The 15702-nt window shown below is 38.1% G+C and overlaps 1 protein-coding gene across 3 annotated transcripts in view; it reads right to left on the reverse strand.

Annotated features, from left to right (window-relative positions):
- The window catches only part of CPQ (carboxypeptidase Q), a 466878-nt gene that overhangs the window by 361427 nt on the left and 89749 nt on the right, over positions 1-15702 (reverse strand). For all 3 annotated transcript variants that reach the window (XM_082674777.1, XM_082674776.1, XM_082674778.1), the window contains exon 2: positions 3868-4325. In XM_082674777.1, the coding sequence (XP_082530903.1) occupies positions 3868-4300 (433 nt within the window). In that variant the 5' untranslated portion in view covers positions 4301-4325. The remainder of the gene's footprint in view (positions 1-3867; positions 4326-15702) is intronic.

Consider the following 15702-nt stretch of genomic DNA (forward strand, 5'->3'; position numbering starts at 1 on the left):
GAGCAGAGCCTCAGAGAAATGTGGGACACCTTTAAGTGCACCAACATACTCAATAATGGAAGTACCAGAAGGAAAAGAGAACAAAACAGGGATAGAAAATATATTCATGGTAAGAAAAAGCTGAAAACTTCCCGAATTGATGAAAAACATTAATCTATACATGAAGCTCAACAACCCCTAAGCAAGATAAAAGCAAAGAAATTCCCACCTACATATGTCAAAATTAAAATGTTGAAAACAAAAAATAAAGAAAAAAATCTTGAAATCAGTAAGAGCAAAATGACTTGTCACAAGGAGCATACCTCATTTTATTGTGCTTTGCAGATATTGTGTTTTTTACAAATTGAAGGTTGTGGCAACCCTGTGTTGAGAAAGTCTATTGGTGCCATTTCCCCAACAGCATTATTTTTTATTTAAGGTATGTACATTGTTTTAGACATACTGCTATTACACACTTTAATAAACTACGGTATAGTGTAAACATAACTTCTATAAGCACTAGGAAACCAAAAAATTCATGTGACTCGCTTTACTGCAATACTCACTGTATTACAGTGGTCTGGAACCAAACCAAATATCTCCAAGGTATGCCTGTACAGGAGAATTCCAGTAATATTAACAGCTAACTTCTCATCAGAAACAATGGAAGCCAGAGGACAATGGAATGACAAATTCCATGTGTTGGAAGTAAAAAGCTGTGAATCAAGAATCTTATAACCAGTAAAACTGTGTTTCAAAAATGAAGATTAAATAAAGAACTAAATATGGATGAAAGCTTAGAGAATTCTCTGCTAGTGGACTGGCTTTGAAAAACAAACTAAAGAGAGTTCTTCAGGCAGAAAGCAAATGACACCAAACAATAATTTGAATCCTTATCCTCACAAAAGTAAAAATAATTGTAAGTGGATACTATAAATAACTGTATGCCAAAAAATTACATAATTTGTATAAAATTAATAAATTCCTAGAAAGACACAAACTACTAAAACTGACTCAAAAAGAAATAGAAAATCTGAATAGATCTATACCAAGGAAAAATATTGAAGTAATAATTAACAATCTTCCCACAAAGAAAATCCCAGAACCAGATGGCTTCACTAGTGAATGCTACCAAAAACTTAAAGAATTAATACCAATCTTTCACAAACTCTTCTGAAAAACAGAAGACAACATAATACTTTTCAACTTATTCTTTGAGGCCAGAATTACCCTGATACCAAACCAGACAAAGACATCACACAAAGAAAATAAAACTACAGGCCAATATCCCTTATGAATACACATGTAAAACTGCTCAACGAAATACTAGTAAACTGAATTCAGTAACATATAAAAAAAGATTATACACCATAACCAAATGGGATTTATCCCAGGAATGCACGGTTGGTTTAACATCTGAAAATCAATTAATGAAATACATCCAGTTCAATGGGGAAAGAACAGTCTTTGCAACAAATGATGCAGAGACAACTGAATGACCACAGCAAAAGAAAAAAAGTTGGACTCCTACCTCACACCTAAAATTAACTCACAGACCTAAATATAAGAGCTAAAATTATAAAACTCTTAGAAGAATAAATAAAACTCTTAGGAATAAATCTTTGTGACGCTGGTTTAGGCAATGGTTTCTTAGATATAACACCAAAAGCACAAGCAACAGAAAAAAATTAGATAAATTGTGCTAATTCAAAATTAAAGACATTTCTGCAGCAAATACTACCATCGAGAAAGTTAAAAAAAAAAAATCCATAGAATGGGAAAGAACCTTAGTAAATCACACTGATAAGAGACTTCCAACCAGAATACATGAAGAGCTTTCACAATTCAATAATAAAAATTCATATAGCACAATTAAAAACTGGCCAAAGGATGTGAGTATACATTTCTCTGAAAAAGATACACAAATGGCAAATAAGAACATGGAAGGATGCTCAACATCATTAGTCATTAGAGAAGTGCAAATAAAAACCACAATGAATATCACGTCATACCCACTAGGGCAGCTGTAACCAAAAAGACAGATAACAAGTGTTGACAAGTATGTGTAAAACTTAGAAAACATCAGTGAAAATGTACAATGGTCCAGTCACTTTGGAAAACAGTTTGGCAGTTCCCCTGAAAGTTAAACATAGAGTTATTATATAACCAAGCAATTCCACTCCTTGGTACATACCCAAGAGAAATGAATATATATGTACATACAAAGACTTATGCATGGATGTTTATAGCAGCATTATTCATAATAGCCAAAAGGTGGGGGAAAAAAACAAATGCTCATCAACTGATCAACGGATAACTAAAATACGGTATATCTGTAAAATGGGAAATTATTCAACAATAAAAATGAATTACGCACTGATACATGCTACAACATGGATGAACCTGGAATACATGCTACATGAAAGAAGCCAGTCACAAAAGAAAATATAGTGTATTATTTCATTCATGTGAAATATGCAGAATAGGCAAAATCCCTAAAGACAGAAAGCAAATTAGTGGCTACCTAGGGCTTAGGAGGGTGGTAGGAAAGGGATGGAGCATAACTGCTAATGAATATAAAGCTTCTTTTGGGGGTGACGAAATGTTCTCTGATTAGATAGTGATGGTGGTTGCACAATTCTGTGAATATATTAAACACCACTGACGTGCACGTTTCAAATGGGTGAATATTATGGTATGTGAATTATATCTCAATAAAGTGCTTTGTTCTTTGTTTTGGGGGGTTTTTTTGGCTGGGCTGTGAGGCAGGCGGGATCTTAGTTCTCTGACCAGGGATTGAACTGTTCCGTACCCCCTGCAGTGGAAGTGCACAGTCTTAACCACTGGACCCCCAGAGAAGTCCCGATATCTCAATAAAGATGTTTTTAAAAAGCTGACCATCTGCTTCTCTACTGGGTGTTTCTCTTGGCATTAGAGAAGGCCAAACGTTTCTATAAACTTTTTAAAGAAGCTCAACTAGCTTTTTTTTATAAACTAAAGTGGACCCTTGAACAATGCAGGTTTTAACTGCACAGGTCCACTTACACGTGGATTTTTTTCCAACAGTCAATACAACAGTACTACATGATCTATGGCTAGCGAATATGCAGATGCAGAAACTCACGGATACAGAAGAAGCAAACAGTACAGATGGAGGGCTGACTGTAAGTTATACACGGATTTTCAACTGCGTGGAGGGTTGGTGCCCCAACTCTCGCGTTGTTCAAGGACCGACTGTAGTTCCTTTACCATAGGAATATAGTCTGTGAATACATGCACAGTCCATGAATAGTCGAACACCAACTGATAGCTCACTGTGGACTGGTTTTATATCCCTGATCTCAGCATTTACATTGTCTGATGAGGCTGAGCCAGAGTGCTGATAAGTAAAGACAGAACTCCACCCTAGACAACCCCTTGCATTAGAGACCTCAGGTTCTGTAAAAATAATTGCCTCAGATCAATTCAATGTGCAAGGCTCTGTCCCATATTTCATTAATTCTAAGAAATTCTGTACACTGAGGCCACTTAGAAGAAGTCATAGTTTTTATAACCTATTTACACATATCTCAATTCTCTACAGAATGATACTAATGTTATATACTAGATAGAAATTATTAAGTGATACAGTTCATAAGTATCATGGACCAATAGCTGTAGATGCTTCATTTTAAAAAGGGACGCTTTCAGAAAAGACAGAGAGGAAAAAAAGGAAGAAAAAAGGAGTGTAAGAGTAAGGAACTCAAGCCAATGGAATGCAAAATGATTCTATCTTCCTTTTTATCACCCAGTTATAATATGAATCATGCACACTATAATCAGTTATGTCACATGGCATTAGTTTTAGTAAAGAACACAGCAAATTGACTTGAAAAGGCAAAATAATACCTTCTGGGGGCGTCCCAATGCTGCTGCCAAGACCCAAAACTGCCATCTTGTGAATTCTCGGCTCCAGCATCACAGCAGACTCTTCTCCCCTTTCCCAGTGGGGTATTTTGACAGGCTCCAGGTGGACATTCTCCAGCCCATCTTCCTGCAGGTTTTGGTGCATGATTTGGATGGCTTTTTCTAGGCTCTTGGAACCACTGAGTCTGGGTCCAACAGTGTCAACCAGAAGTGCCAATCGCTCATAGGATCTGTTCTGGGCTTTCCCATAAACAGCAAGGTTGATGATTGCTTTAGCAACATCTCCATAGCAGGCTATTTCTTCTTTTATTTCTTGAAAAGTCCTCTGAGAGATGCCATTCCCATAGACAGCTTTCCCAGAGGTCAGGGATAAAAAGTGGACAACACCAACAAATACGGAGACATGGAACTTCATTTTTTTTTCCCAGTCTGTTTTCTTCCTAAAATAATCAAGGTAAGTAAGAAATATGTGTTAGGGGAAAAGAATCTCACAGCTATCTGCCCATAACCCAGGGACTGCTTTTCAAACAGGATTCCCCTTCCCAACTGTTGCCCAATTTCTACCATCAAATTCAGGCACCATAACTCCTAGGAATGAAGAAGAAAAGAGGCAATGATTGGCCTTATTGACAGGTAGCGTGTATTAAAACTACAAAATCACATGTCACCTAGCAATCAGTTTAAAATATGCTAAAAGATTAAAATAAGAAGATAACTAGGAAAGAGAGGAAGAAATAGAGGGAGCAGTGATAGGGCTAGGGCAGTGTTACCCCTTCTTCAAAACACAGTATGATCCAAATGTTTCAGAGTTCCCTCTACCTGATATGCTCTCTCCTGTTTGCCTATTGAACTTATCCTTCGAGGCCCTTTCAGAGACATCATCTCTTCTTGACGCTCTCCCTAACCCCAACCCTTCCACATTTAATCCTCACAACAGTTCTATGAAACAGTTTCTTATTATTGCCTTCATTTTAGAACTGAGGATCCTGGGGTAGTGAGAGATTAAGTAACTTGCCAAAGACACACAAAGGCTTTCCAGCCCTAGAGACCACGCTGTGAACAGTGCTAAAAGTATGTTTGTGGACCCATGCCAGTCCACAATTGTTTTTCACAAGTCCGCGAAAGACAAACACAAAGATTAAGAGTAAACATATTCAGTAATGTGCAACACAGTAGCCAATAGTCCAACGTGGTTATTACAATTTAAATTAAATCATCGGCTTCTCAGCCATACTAGCTGCATTTCAAATGCTCAATAGCCACATGGGCTAGTGGCTGTTGTATTGGGCAGCACAGAAAGAACATTTCTATCATCATAGAAAGTTCTGTTGAATAGCACTGGCTTAGACACCTTTATAGATAACTGACAGAACAACTATACATTTGTCAAATCTAATGACTAAAAAATGATACTTCATTTTACTTTTCTACTTCACTATTACATTTTTCAAAAGTATCAGTCTGCAACAAATTCTAAATTTAAAAATCTGGTCCTTCACCACAGATAATTTGAGAAGCACAGTCATAAACTACGATATAAGTATAAACTCCAAACTCAGGCAGCATACAAGGCCTTTCAAAATATGGTTCCAACAACCACTTCAACCTCATCTCTCTACCTGCCCCTCTAGAGTGAACACATTTTCATTCTCATTCTCATGTCTTCTCTCTCTCCCTCTCTCTCCCTTTCTCTCTCTCTCACAGGCACACACACATAGCACTTGAAATGTGGCTAGTCTAAACTGAGATGTTTTGTACATGTAAAATATATACCTGATTTGATCTTCAAAATCAACTACTTCATACTTAAGTGTAAAAAAAAAAAAAATATTTCAGATATATTGGATTAAATAAAATACATTATTATTAATCTCACCTATTTCTTTTTACTTTTTAATATAGCTATTAGAAATTTTTAACTTACATAATATTTATATTTATATTGGACAGTAATGTTCTAGCTGCACTGAACTGGACCCTGTTCTTCAAATACCCAGGGCCTTTTATAACTCTGGGTCTCTACATATGTTCGTTCCCTTTTATTGCAAGGCCCTTCTCTTCACCCTGGCAAACGTCTATAATGAGAATGCATTAAAAATCACCTCTTCTGTGAGGCCTCACGAAACAATACCCCAGAGGTACGTGCACCATTTTCTGTGTTTCTACCATAATTAACTATATTATCAACAAATATATTTGTTTATAAATCTGTCTCTCCTGCTCTCAAAGTCAAATAGGGTAACTTATTCATCATTGTACCCATATATAGGCACTCTATACCCTTTTAAGAAGGAATGAATAAGCATTTAACCTCTCTAGGTCTCACCTCCGTAGAGCAGAAGAGTACTTATCTTGCCTCCTTCACAAGGAAGCTGTAGGAATTAAAAACTTGCGATCATATTTAAAATATTTTTAAAAATTATTAAAACTATACATGGCTGCTGCTTTCTTTTTTATTGTAACTACAGTTGACCCTTGAGCGACACAGGTTTGAACTTCCCCGGTCCACTTCTACACAGGTCTTTTCCCCATATATACTACAGTACCACAAGATCCGAGACTGGCTGGATCCGTGGATGCAGAACCGGATATGGAGCGCTGACTACGGGACTTCAGCATCCACAGAGGACCCTGGAACCAATACCCCTCCTTGTTCAAGGGTCAATGCATAGGTTTTTCGTTTGTACAGTCACTATACTGATGCTTGTTTTAAAACCTAAATTTTATTAAGCAATCAAAATATTTCACCAGATTGCAATTTATTCTTGAAAGTACATTTTTCCAATATATTTGGAAAAATGTTCTTGGGGCTAAAAAAGAAATAAAGGTTAATAAGCCATCTATTAATTGACACTAAACACAAGTATCTACTTCTCACTAAAAGTTCTGTAAGCCTTCTGCAAACATTAATTAACGATTTCATAATGCATTTCTAGTGATGGATTAGAATCATATTATGACAACATTGTAGAGATACAGGAGAGCTTAGGGATCCCTAGTCCATATCCTTGTTTCGTAGAAAGTTAATCAAGGCCTGCGTTGTGATTCCCAGGCAGCAGACAAACCAGCAACTACAATTAACCAGGTAAGTGGACCAGCTAGCACATACTTTCTAAAGGATTAAGAATAGTTTTCTTCCAGGAAACTATATGCATTTACATATAATAGAAATTCAGTGAAGGATACCCAAATGCAGTCTGAGAAGCGAATACCTATAATAAAATATATGTATACAGAGTAGCATCAGAACAAAGAGAAGAACAAAGGGGATCATGAAGAGCTATAGAGAAGACATAACATCTCAGAACAGGCTCAAGAAATGGCTCTGCAGGCAGAAAAGAGTGAATGGTATCCCTCAGAGCACCACTAGAACATCATCTGTATGCCACATCCTGGTTAAAAGATATGTCCAGAAAAACAGTGCCTGAGTCTATCATCTTTACATCTTTTTGCATATATGTCAATTGAATTAACAGATAACACATCATTTTGATAATAATATTTAATGCTTCTTAACATGGTCAGTTAAATTAATTTTGACACTAAAAAATGATATAATTACTTTAAAACAGAATTCGGTATTTGCGAGTGTTGTTCTGATTATCTTAACTACACTGTTTCTTCAAATCCCAGAAATGCAATGTGCTTATTTTTAAAAGTAGGTTAATTTAAAAGATGATGGTTTTTTACCTTTCGATGGATCAGTTTTTCCCTGAGTATAAAGTTTACTAAGATCAAAGGCACGAAACAATGCATTACCTGAGATATCACCCAGAACACCTGACACAAGTAAACACTAAATACATGTTAGTTGACTCTAAACCTAGTTTTCTCTGGAATATAATCTCAAAATTACCTATGTAATTCTCGGCTAGAATGTATAATTATATATCTCTCCAATGGAGCACTACAAGAATCTTTTTTATTATTATTACTTTTAGAAAGGTACATGAGTCCAACTAAGATGTGTTTTCAGTAATAAATAGTAGAAAATAATAATTATAACTAACAGTCTATATTTGAGGAGGTAATAAAAATGGAACAAGATATTGCTATATCAAATTCCACTCGAGAAAAAAACCCAAATATAATATGTAATTTTAAAACACAGGGACTATACATAATTTGTACATAATTTGTACAACTCTGATACATCATTTGTACATTCCTAGCAAGAAACAGAGGATTATAATAAAAATTAAAAGTGAAATATACAGACAGAATAAGATTAAATAAAAGCCAATAATGAAGGACAATCTGAAGAAATTCTCTCCTAATTCACAGATTTAGGATCATCATACAAGAAATTCATTCTAGAACTGGAGTCAATCCAAGTGAGAGGATGATCAAAGACACCAGTATATTTGCATGAAAGGACTAAAACACTAGCCCTCCCCAGTGTGAAAAGACGGGCCAAAAGTAGAACTATTTTGTTGTATAAAATCAAGAAGGGTTTGGAAAACATGAAGACAGATTTACTCGCCATATCTTTTCATACTTGTACCAAGGAATAGCCCTAGTGGCTCAGAGATAATTTTAGGAAAATCAAAATGTACAGTTTTACACAGTAAGTGATAAACATGTAAACAGTTTCCCTAAGGAAAAAAAGAGGATTTGGATAAAATCATGAATGATACAGTCATTGGAGCTGAACCCTTTTAAATCCACCACACAACATTAGCACCACACTGACCTAAGTAGTTTCCTATGGGATCACCAGGAGGGTTTGCTGATCTGAAAGACTGTTAGTCTGCCCTAGCTCAGAGATAGAAAATGTCCCTATACAGTCATTTCAGTCAAATAAAATTAAGCAAGCTATAGTATTTTTCTACAGTCTGCAAAGGGAGCAAACAATTCTATGGTGATCAACAAAGACAAACAGAATTACTGATCTCAAACATTTCCCCTTTATAATTGCAAATGGTGCTTTGTCTTGGGTCATAACTTCATTTCTCCAGTTATTTAACAAAAATGTATTGAGCACCTTACCTACTAAGCACCAGAGACACAATTTATAAGATAATATCCATACTCTCAAAGAGTCGCCAAGTATAATAAAGAGACAGATAATGTGAAAACCCTACAACTGAGGTGGTTACAAGCTTCTGTGGAAACAAACTGGAGTAGGGGATTAGGAGGAGATTCCTGATGGCGTGTGAAAAAGGCGGGAGTGGCACTGAAGGAAAGATAACCCAACAGAAAAAACAAACCGTGCAAAGACACGGAGGCTTTACAAAACTTGGGCTATGGAGAAAATGGCAAGGAGTTGGATGATAAGTCGGGGGAAATGGTGGAAGATACAGCAGTGATGCAAGGAATTATTCCCCAAGGTCTGACTAAAAAGGTCTCCTGTGTGAAGCTTCAAAGTGGAACACAAACCCCCAGGGCACTGTAACAGGGGACTTAATGAACAGTTCCCACCCCTTATGCAGCCAGGAAAAGGAAAGAAGGAAGGGACTGAGGGAGAGAGGGAGGGAGGAAAGAAGGAAGCAAGGAAGGAAGGAAGGAAGGAGAGTTTTCTTTCTGATTTTCACTATGACCTGCTCCTTAGCACAAAGAATCCACACAGATTCCACATCAGGACAAGGACAGCATGTGAAGTTCCTCAAAATCCCCAAACAAGCCACTACTTATTACCTATGTGGTTATTCCTTGGAATTTTCACAGAGGGAAAAGTAAACCATGGTTCCAAAAGACGCATTAGTCAAATAATTCACTTACAAAGACACTCAAGATTTTATTTATTTAAAATCCCTAAAATACTAAGAATAACCCAATTGACCAAAAAAAAAGAAATCTAGCACACTCTTGAGCAAATTATAGGACACTTGAAATGTCTAAACTTAAACTGTAAAACATTTTCTTAAAATACTCTTTATTTTTATACACAGAAGGTTTGAAGTCATTGTCCCTTTACTTGAATTCAAACTGGGGGAATATTAAATGTTATACTCTTCAAAATCTTAAACAACTATTTTTAAAACTCATGCTGTATCACGCCTTTGAATTCAGAAAGTTATATATTCAAAGGAAACTTTGGAGCACTATTTGAAAAAAAGACTTTCTTTTCATATATTGTGTTCATGATCCAGAGTTACAGATTATCTTTTTCACAAAAACAGATAAAATTGAAATGTCATTTTCATTCTTTTCTACTTAAATTTGGAAGGAAACTTAAGCAAAACCAACTTTTCTTCTGCTGTGAATTACATTCTAATAATAGGTTTATATTTTGAGGAAACAAAACAAAACCCTTTGCTTCTATTTCTAAATCTTTTTCCTAAAATATTATTGTTTGAAAATGTCTCAGGCTATGATAGAAATGCCAGGATGAATAGACTAAGTGACGTGGAAAAGGACACAATGAAAAGAGAATGTGCTGAAAGACAGAAGGAGTAAGTTTTAGGGACTGAAATTTTTATTGACTTTTTTATTGTGTCACTTTTTTAAAGACTGCATATACTACTTACATGAAGACTTAGATATTTCCCCTAAACCTACCATTGCTAAAAAGGATTCACTGATATAAACTTAACTCTTCGTCTTCAGCCTAGATTGTGTAACAGATATAATGGCCAGAAATGCCAAATCCTAGCTCTGACACTGGCACAGCGAAGTTCACTTCCTGACTCCCACTGACGCTCCTAGATTTATAATAATTAGCCCTTTAACCGTCTTAAGGAAGATTCTTTCCTTTATTAAAGTCAAAGTTCAAACAAGAGTGGGCTTCTACTTTCCAAAGCTTATATCCCAATTATTCATTCAGTCCTTCAAGAAAGCTCACTGAGAACTTACTATCCGCCAGGAACTGTGCAAGAATTTGGAGAAGATATAAAATTAAGCAAGACTCAGTTCCTACTATTAGTAGGCACTGTTAATTATTTAATCTCCATCCCTCCCTTTTCTTGCTAACCAAACCTGGATTTTATTTGGGGTCAAAGTTTCCAGCCCGATTAATCTAGGCCAGTTGTTCTTAATATGGATGGTAGCAGTCCTAGGAGATGTTCTGTATATGCCGCGGCGGGGGGGGAGCATTTTTGGTTGTCAGAAAGGTATGGAGGTCCTACTAGGAATTACTTGGCAGAGGCCAGGGACACTAGACATACTGCTATGGGCGGGGGGGAAATCCTGTCTACTAAGAACTCTCCTATATTCCATAAAGATTTTTTTTAATGTGAAAACCTATTATTTGAGACTTGACCCTAACTCTATTGTACATACAAATATGTACAAAAATGGTTCCTGTGCAGTTTTAATGCAAGTTGACTTTTTCAAAACGCAACTACCATGTGTATCAAGGGAGGACTATACGTGGTTTGTTCAGGATTTTACCAAGAGCTGTTCATCGTTTCAGTGAAACACCGATGACTACGCTGCCCCTGGAACTGGAAACACTGTCACCACGCCCCTGGGCCCGTCTGCATTTGTTGCTGTCACGTTCACCCTGCAAGCATCTGACTACTTCATTATGTCAGCTAGTGCAGTCATGCCTGGGAATGTATGTTTTGAAGTACTTTATTATAAAGTACGGTTCCTTTACATGACAGTTAGGATAGCACACTGATTTACTTGAAAATACGTGGAAGCATATTACCTATGATGCTTAATTCAGGATAATAAAGCAAGCATTATAAATTATTTGTTTTGCTTTTTTGTTTTTTAAAAGAGGCACTGCATCTAATAAGATGGAGAACTAGTGATTTAAGTGAATTCAACAATTCTCTTCCTCACTCTTCCAGCCCACCTTTTAGCCAGGGGAGGCCCTGTGACCCAGTTCTACTCAAAGATACTCAAATAGAAGCAGCTGACAAGAAAATGGCCACAATTCTAGAGCTGCATCAGCTACTTTGTGACCATGGGGGCAAGTCCAAGAATACTGGTCCTGACATCACTGAGCAGCTAAACCAACACCAGCACCACCAATTTGTCTGTTACACGAGAAGAATAAACTCCATTTGTTATAGCCACCGTTAGCTGGATTTTCTATTCCTTATAGCTGTGATTACATTTCCAACTGCTATAGTACTTTCAGGGCCTCTTGGGGATCCATAATTAAGTATAGTGTTTATACTAATTAACACCATAAGCGTAATAGGGAAGAACAAATCTGACTCCATATTGGATCTGTTTCTTTTACTTTAACCTTTGTATTCTATTGCTTTTCTTCAAGTTAAGAATGTTGCCTATAGCCTGAAATATACAGGATAGCCCATTCTCAAGGTTCTGACCTTTAAAGGTTTAACACTTTTCCTTTCACACAGAGATAAAAAGTTGCAGAACAGAGAATAACACTTGTCTTGTTGGAGGTTTACAGGAACACTGTGACCTGATCTAAGAGGGCAGCTGCAAGGACAAAGGATTCCGACACCAAAAAGTTTGCAGCAACCAACAACAACCCCTCCCTTTTGAGTATAAAAGAAGCCTGAATTCTGACTCTGGCAAGACAGTTCTCTGGGACACTAATCCACCACCTTCTTGGTCTACTGGCATTCCAAATAAAGTCACTGGTCCTTGCCCCAGCAACTCTTCTCGACTGGTTGGCCTGTTGTGTGGCGAGCAGTACAAGCTTGTACTCAGCAACATAAGCAAGGACTAGGAGCCAGCATCTGGTCTACCTAGACTTCCCATGTGCACTAAACTCTAACTATCCACCACCAAACTCAGAATCTTCCCTTCCAAACCTGCTTTTGCTCCCCGCCTCTCGTCAGTAAGTTAGAAACTGCGGTGTGTCGTTGGATTCTTCCCTCTCCCTCAGGGAAACAGGTGAACAGCTGGCAAGTCCTGTAACTCCACCTTCAGATTCTTTCTTCACCCATTTCCCTCCTCTCCACACTTACTATCACTCCCCTAGCTCGGAACCTCATTATCCTTCATCTGAAACCCTTCCTCTTACATCTCCCTGCCTTAACCTCGGGTCCCTTTCCAATCCGTGTTGCACGCTGCCACCAGCTTTATCTAGGGAACCAAATGGAATGACTCTGGCGGAAAGCATCTGTTGCCCCGTTTACTGGTCAGTGCTCTCAAGGCGGCTTTCCTCACGACCCTTCCCTGTCGTCCCCCTCCCCTCCGACAGTGCAGCCCTAATGGGTGTTTACCATTCCTTGAAGTCACGGAACACTCTTTACACCGAATTTTGCTCTGCCAAAAATGCCCTTTCATCTTTTCTCCACTTGGAGAAATCATGATCATGACCAAGGTCCTGCTCATCTGTCCCCAGCTCCAGACAGAACCATTTGCTGCCTTTTCAGTAGTGCACTGCATGCTACATGTCTTTGTGTCTGTCACCCTGCTGGACTATAGACATCACTTAATAGCAATAATATTTTATTTTATAAAATTCACCAAGCACGTTCTCTGAAAGGAATGTGTTTTGTATACTAAGCAAATAGCACAATACCTGTCAATAAATCTTTATAGAATAAATGAATAAATTCATCAAACAAGTAGTTATATTTCACAACAGAAGTATACGGCTCTGATTCATCACTTTAACGATTACTTTTCCTGCATCAGACACTAGAGTTTGTGCCTTTAAACTACAGCATATTCACAACTTTCTTTCATAAAGGGAGTCAAGAGACCTGGGACTGGGTCCTGGCTGTCCCTCTTTAGACGCATGGACCTTGAACAATTGATTCGAAGTCTCTCTTTATGTGTTAAATAAAGGGTTGCATTCCAGCTCTAACATTCTATTATGGATTTTCTTAAATATTTAATATCAATCACACTTTTCTTTACACTCCATATTAGCCATGAATAAATCACCTTATCCCATTTTGTCTCCTCCCACCAGCCAACTGAAATTGAACTCACAAAGGTCATTAAGGATGCCCTTGTTCCTAAATCCAATAAAAACATTTCAGTTCCTTTCGTACTTAACATCTGGAACACTTAACATTGTGGACAGCCTCTCCTTTTCCAAATACTCTTCTTTCTATATTTCTACTCTCCTTCCCAATCCTTTTTGTAGGGTCCCTTTTTTCCACCTACCCTTTAAAGTTTATTATTTCCTAGGGCTTTCTCCCATGAGCTACGATAATAAGGCTTCATTAAATGTGTCTGCCACTTAACACATCATCCCGAATAAGGTATGGGCTTGAGGAAACAAGGGAGGAGGACTGACGGAAGAGAGACAAATCCTAACAGCTGTGCAAAGAACCCAGTGTATGATGTTCCTCTTTCTTCTGGCAGTTAGTACAGTAACAGTGGGTTAGTGAGTTCATTATTAGAGCAGGGCAAATGGTACACTGACTGGCAGTCCCGTTCGCACAGGGAATCCCAGGAGCTCTGGGATGGAAGGTGTGGGAGTAACAACCTGCTGAGAGAGGTCTACCAGTAGACCGTTCTCCTCCCACTGGCCACACTGAATACCCATGGCCCCTCTCTACAGATGTCAAGTGACCCTCCCTCTCTTATCCTGTCTCATCCCACCAGGATAATCCACAGGGCTGACTCACTTTGTGTCCCTGACATTTTACGGCTTACCAGTGAGCAGTTTTGGGAAATTGTAAGAAAATTAATTGGGCTCACTTTGTTCGTTCTTTTTCCGAACTTCTTCGTCCCTTTCTTGAATATATAAAACAATGAAGCCTAAATTCCTACTGTTCAAAAGTAGGCATCTTTGTCCCACAGCCGAATGTAACTGACTTCTGACCTACATCACTATGGAACGAAGAGGAATAAATATAAAGCTCCCTTACGTGCTACTTAGGTGAAACCCTATGATTAAAATTCCAGTAACTGAAATCAACCACGAATCTAGGACAAACTTCGTATTCTAGGCTGGCAAAATCCTACTGAAACCCCAACTGTGTGTGAGACGGCTCTTGGTCCCTTTGTTAGCTGAGGATGCTGGCCTGACAGTGAGGGTGGATGCCCTTGAGAACAGAGGTCCCTGATCTGTGACTGCCACATGTGCACACGTCTGCAGTCGGTGGCCATACCAAGGACATACAGTCAACAAAAGTACAGACAAATCACGAAGAATGCAGTTCATACCCTTTGGGGCCGAATACAAAGTAGGTAACCACAGACGTAAGTAATTCTGAGGCCTTATGACCTGAGAGAACTGAAAAAGGGGACAAAAGGACATGGGATTTTAGTCTCATAAAGTCCCAGTTTTCTAGAACTTGGACCCCCAACATAAGAGTAATAATAGGAAGTGCTTTATTTCTGTCAATAAAACCAGTGAAGCATTTGTCTTCGATCTGGTGATATTACAAAACTATTACAAGGCACGGCAGCCTCTTCCAGGGGCAAGGGAGAGAATACGGCCCTCCTTGAATCAGACAAAATACGGAAGTCTTCTAGAGACTCAGCCTCAGAAAACTATCAAGCTAGAGATATATAGATTTAATTACTCGTTGCCAATATAGGTTTACAGTAAATTGACTGTATTAATGTGTTTTTATTGCTAAAGAGCATCTTTCCCCCATGTATCTTCCCCTGAGCTAGTTAATAACAAGTTCCAAGGAACACTCTGGTAGAGATATTAGTAATTTCCTTCAGAACATGCCTTTTAGTTTCCCTCACTTTAGCCAGGCTCCCCCATTCCATAAACACAAAAGCAGAAAGACCCTCATTGAATCCTGCTGCAAACACAGTTCTTATTACAGCCCAAGCCAGGGAGGCCTGTTCAGCAAGTCACTTACTGCAAAATTTGCTATTAAACCCATCAAACAGACATGTATGAAAACGTGGCCTCGCTAAACAGCTGTGAAGTTTCACGAGCTTAAAAAGAAAATACCATCTAGCTATACACTGTTAGCTCAACAGAGACTCACCATTCGGTTTTAAAATCTGATCTGCCGGTACACT

The sequence above is a fragment of the Grampus griseus genome (genome assembly GCF_964374135.1).
Source record: "Grampus griseus genome assembly, chromosome: 17".
Classification (NCBI taxonomy): Eukaryota; Metazoa; Chordata; class Mammalia; order Artiodactyla; family Delphinidae; genus Grampus; species Grampus griseus.